Source organism: Zerene cesonia, chromosome 19 (genome assembly GCF_012273895.1).
Source record: "Zerene cesonia ecotype Mississippi chromosome 19, Zerene_cesonia_1.1, whole genome shotgun sequence".
Taxonomy (NCBI): Eukaryota; Metazoa; Arthropoda; class Insecta; order Lepidoptera; family Pieridae; genus Zerene; species Zerene cesonia.
Window position 1 is genome coordinate 9,904,766 of NC_052120.1, and position 4,406 is coordinate 9,909,171.

The 4,406-nt window shown below is 33.7% G+C and overlaps 1 protein-coding gene across 2 annotated transcripts in view; it reads right to left on the bottom strand.

Moving 5' to 3' along the window:
- LOC119834250 (protein peste-like) overlaps positions 1 to 4,406 on the bottom strand; it is a 70,519-nt gene that overhangs the window by 22,748 nt on the left and 43,365 nt on the right. For both annotated transcript variants that reach the window (XM_038358586.1, XM_038358585.1), the window contains exon 2: positions 2,058 to 2,200. In XM_038358586.1, coding sequence (XP_038214514.1) covers positions 2,058 to 2,177 — 120 coding nt within the window. In that variant the 5' untranslated portion in view covers positions 2,178 to 2,200. The remainder of the gene's footprint in view (positions 1 to 2,057; positions 2,201 to 4,406) is intronic.

The window sequence follows — 4,406 nt, forward strand, 5'->3', positions numbered from 1 at the left end:
TTAGTTTAGTCGTTAGGTAACTAATCAGTCTTATACAGTAATTTGTATGTTTGTGATGGATGAAACCAAAAACTAGACAAAACTAATTTACTAGATAGTTTTTTCATCAGTAGCAAGTTACACTCTGTTCTTTAAAGCTGTTAAACAGAGCTGAGTAGGGCGCCATTTGTTTCATAAAATGATGAAGCGAGGACTTATATATAATTTTTTGGGTGTTGATTAATCTTTGGAAAATATTTAATTGGAACGAAGTTCCTTATTGCGCGTTTTGAAAGGGGGCTAAATGGAAATAATTCTTACGAAAAGTTGTTATGACACTTTTTGCTATAGTAAGCTATTGTAAGCTGTGCGGCGTGCGCATGTTTCTCTGTCTCTCTCTCTTTCTCTTATAGAAACGAAAGGAACTTCGTTCCATCCCTGTGATCCTTGACACCTCTCAACTTTGTTATTGCTTATTTATCATCATTTTTGATTTAGCTGAACTTAGTAATTATTTAAAAATGTTTTATTTATAGTACAATAGTTTGAATATATTTTTAATAAAATTGATATTGTATATTTCATTTGTTATGTGCGTTTTATTACTGTTTAAAACATAAAAGTGTAAATCACGTGTTTTATCCGTTCAATCTTCATTTGCTAGAGATTGTCTTTGTAAATATATATATATATATATATATATATATATATATATATATATATATATATAATAAAACGACGTTTTCTCAGTATCACTGCCGATGATAGATAAAAATTTATTCTAAAAACCATAGTTAAGTCACAGACAAAAGATTACAATTGAATGATAGTTGTCACTAAATACATGTTTATTTGATGTTACCAGCTGAAATAAGTATCTCATTCTAACAATATATATATATATATGTTGTATAATAAAATTAACTTATGAAATTATTGCCTACACCGATGCTTTATAAGTAAACAAAGGTTGGATCAAATTTGTCGGTTTAAGTGGGTCAAAATCGTGTCTAAATAAGTCGGTCAAATACAAACATACACGTGAAGCTAAAAGCGTGTGAACACCAAAGTTAATCGCATTTATTTATAGCGCAGACATATCATCAATTATATTAATTTTAGTATTTCTTATATTGCATTATTAGTTACTCCCTGCGCCCCGCGGTTTCACCCGCGCAAGTCCGTATCCCGTATATGTTATTCCAGTTGTCCAGCTGTCTACGTACCAAATTTAATTGCAATCGGTTCAGTAGTTTTTGCGTGAAAGAGCAACAAACACACACACATCCTTACAAACTTTCACATTTATAATATTAGTAGGAAGTAGGATTTATCATGTTATGACGCTAGTCTATGTGTCCCCCTACTAATATTATAATATTGCGAAAGCATTTTCTTCACGCCTCAACCATGCAACAATGGTCTAAATGAAATTTACTATGTTTATATGTTATTCCAGTTCAGCAATCGGTTCAGTAGTTTTTGCGTGAAAGAGCAACAAACATACACACATCCTTACAAACTTTCGCATTTACAATATTAGTAGGATTACATTCCGATTTGTGTGAATCACGGGTAGGTGTAATTTATTAATAGGCCAATTGATCAAATTCTTATCACTTAATTTTCGTCGTGCAAAAAAACTTTTTGAGAACTGATTCCATGATTGATTGGCATTTCAGATGCAAAAACTTACGCCATTGGATATTAAGTGTGGGTAGATTTTTTATAGCGGTTTTTTATTCGTTCGTTAAATATAGTGCGTTTACAGTTATATCATACCGCTGTTTTGTTGCTATGATAATTATAGTTTTGCTATTACGACCAAATGAAATAGGTACATAAAGATCTAAGCAAGGTTAATTAATGAGTTTTCAAGTGAAGCCTCCGAAATTATATTGATACTCACTCAATTGCAAATTGCAACCTAACACACAACACACACACACACACGCACGCACACACGCGCGCGCACACACACACACACACACACACACACGCGCGCGCGCGCGCGCACACACGCACACACGCACACACACACACGCACACACACGAGTAAATAGCAAATAAAGACTCACAGACGAGAACACGGACTCGAATATCGAGTTCCAAGACAGAGCGGCTGCGAGCGCTGCGGCCGCACACAGCGCAGCCAGCGCGCAACCCGCCCGCCGCAAGTGCGGGGCGCGCCCGCGCATCGCGCTAACGCACACCTTCGCTCCTGTCGACAAATAAACATAAATCATAACTAGCTGTTCGCTCCGGCTTCACCTGTGGTTCATATCCCATATGTACCACCTTCCTCAATGGGGCTATCTTATACTGAAAGAAATTTTCAACCAGACCAGTAATCCTAATATTAGTGCGTTCAAACAAACTATTCAGCTTTGTAATATTAGTATAGACAATGCAGATTCTATCAAACCTTAGATAGATGAATTATTTAAATGATATTAAGTTAGCAGATCGTGGTTCATTAACAATTTTGAAAAACCAACAAAAAACATTTACCCTAGTATCTATTAATAGATAAAATTACTACACAAGGTAGGTTTTTTGCGAATCGCTGTCTAGACAGACGCCTAGATCGATTGCAATTAATGACAAAATATTAATGTAACGATTAATTTAAATATCTGTAATCGATTTATAAAAGATCATTAGATTTACGGCTAATTTTCTGGTCTAATAATTTCGTATTTACTATTCACTTATTGACTGATTAAATCTAGTTATTAAACGCATCAAATATGAATGAAATTTTCAATTCATATTTATAAATGGATATTATATGAAAGTGAAAAAAACATGCACAAATAATGTTTGACCGTTTTTAAAAATAAATGAAAATTTTGACGTTTTTTACCACCACAAACCGTGTGAACGGGAAAAACGTTTGTTTAATTTTATATGGCAATTATAAACCTATATATTATCTTTTTAACCCTCATTCTATCGCAACCGGGCAAAAAATAGACTATTTTTATCACTGCCATCGTTTTTAATTTAAAGGTTCCTATAGAGTAAATAAAATGGGACCCTATTACCAAGATTTCGCTGTCCGCTTGTCTGACTGTCTGTCCTTCCATCTATTACCATTGTATCTCATGAAGGGTTATAGTTAAAGGTTATAGTATAGGTTAAATAGTATAATTAGAGCTCATCTCTTATTATTTCTGTTACCGCTTTAACGAAGAAAATTAAAAAAATCGAAGCTAAGCAGCGATTGGCGCGGTAAAAAATTGGATGGGTTGCAAATCCTTTTTTTGCTGATGCTCCTTTGTAAAGGAAGGTGAAAAGATTGTTTTTTTCGAAACACCTGGAAACCAGAACTATGCAGGGAAAATAAAGGGACTCAGACGGTGCGGGCGGAAAGCTATTTTAAATATATTGTATTACGTTTTGATATTGTATTTATTTAATAATATTTCATGGTACCTACACAGATCAATTAAGTCAACCTGAATATATAGTACACAACTAGCGGCTTCATAGCAATGAGTTATTTCTTCCAGACAACCTAGAAGTTTAGAATTCGATCGAAAATTGGACCAACAATTTATAAAAAAAATATGAAGTTTATAAAACTTTCGTCGTTTGATAAAATACAGAAACTACTTTATGTGATAAATACAGTAATACTATAAATGAATTGGATACTAATTGAATGAAATTGGCAATTTAATTGCGTCATATACGTTAAATTGTATGTCTGCTTTGAATTTAAATAATTTTCAATAAATATCACATAAAGGCTTTTGAAATCAGATTTTTAACAGGAAAACTCTTCTCCAACAAGCAGACAATGTAAAAATCTAAACCAGTTTTATCTGGAAATATATTTGATTTATACTAAAATGTTTTTTATGTGGAAAAACATAAAGCCTTATTTAGCTATTATTTACAGGGTTTTTCAATCACCCATTTTAATTAGAACTCATATTGCATAAATGTTATGTAAAGTGTCTTTTAATTATAATAATAATTTAGACGAATAAGTGTTTTCTGCAAAAAGGCCCACTCTCCAGATTCTTAAAAGGACCAAATGGCAACAATAAACACGAAGAGACTGGTCAATCGGTTGAAATAGGGTTGTCACCTTTTAGTGGATGATTTCATATGAGTTCCCACGACCTCGGCGAATAGCGCGGGAAGACGGGACACTATGGAGTTTAATCGGTAGGTCCATTGCCTCTCTAGGCAATGGGAGTCCGACATAAGCCACGGCCTTGCCCCGGGCTGTGGGAATGCATGAGCATTCTCAACTTAAAAAAAAAAAAGGTGTGTGTGCGATTCACGCACGATAGATGTGAAACTTCAGTAAATCTACAAAAGAACGAGATGAATACATATAAAATATAAAATAGTATGTATGTATATTTCTGTCTCATTCTTTCCCAGCTTCATTTATACATTTGTGTATTGGT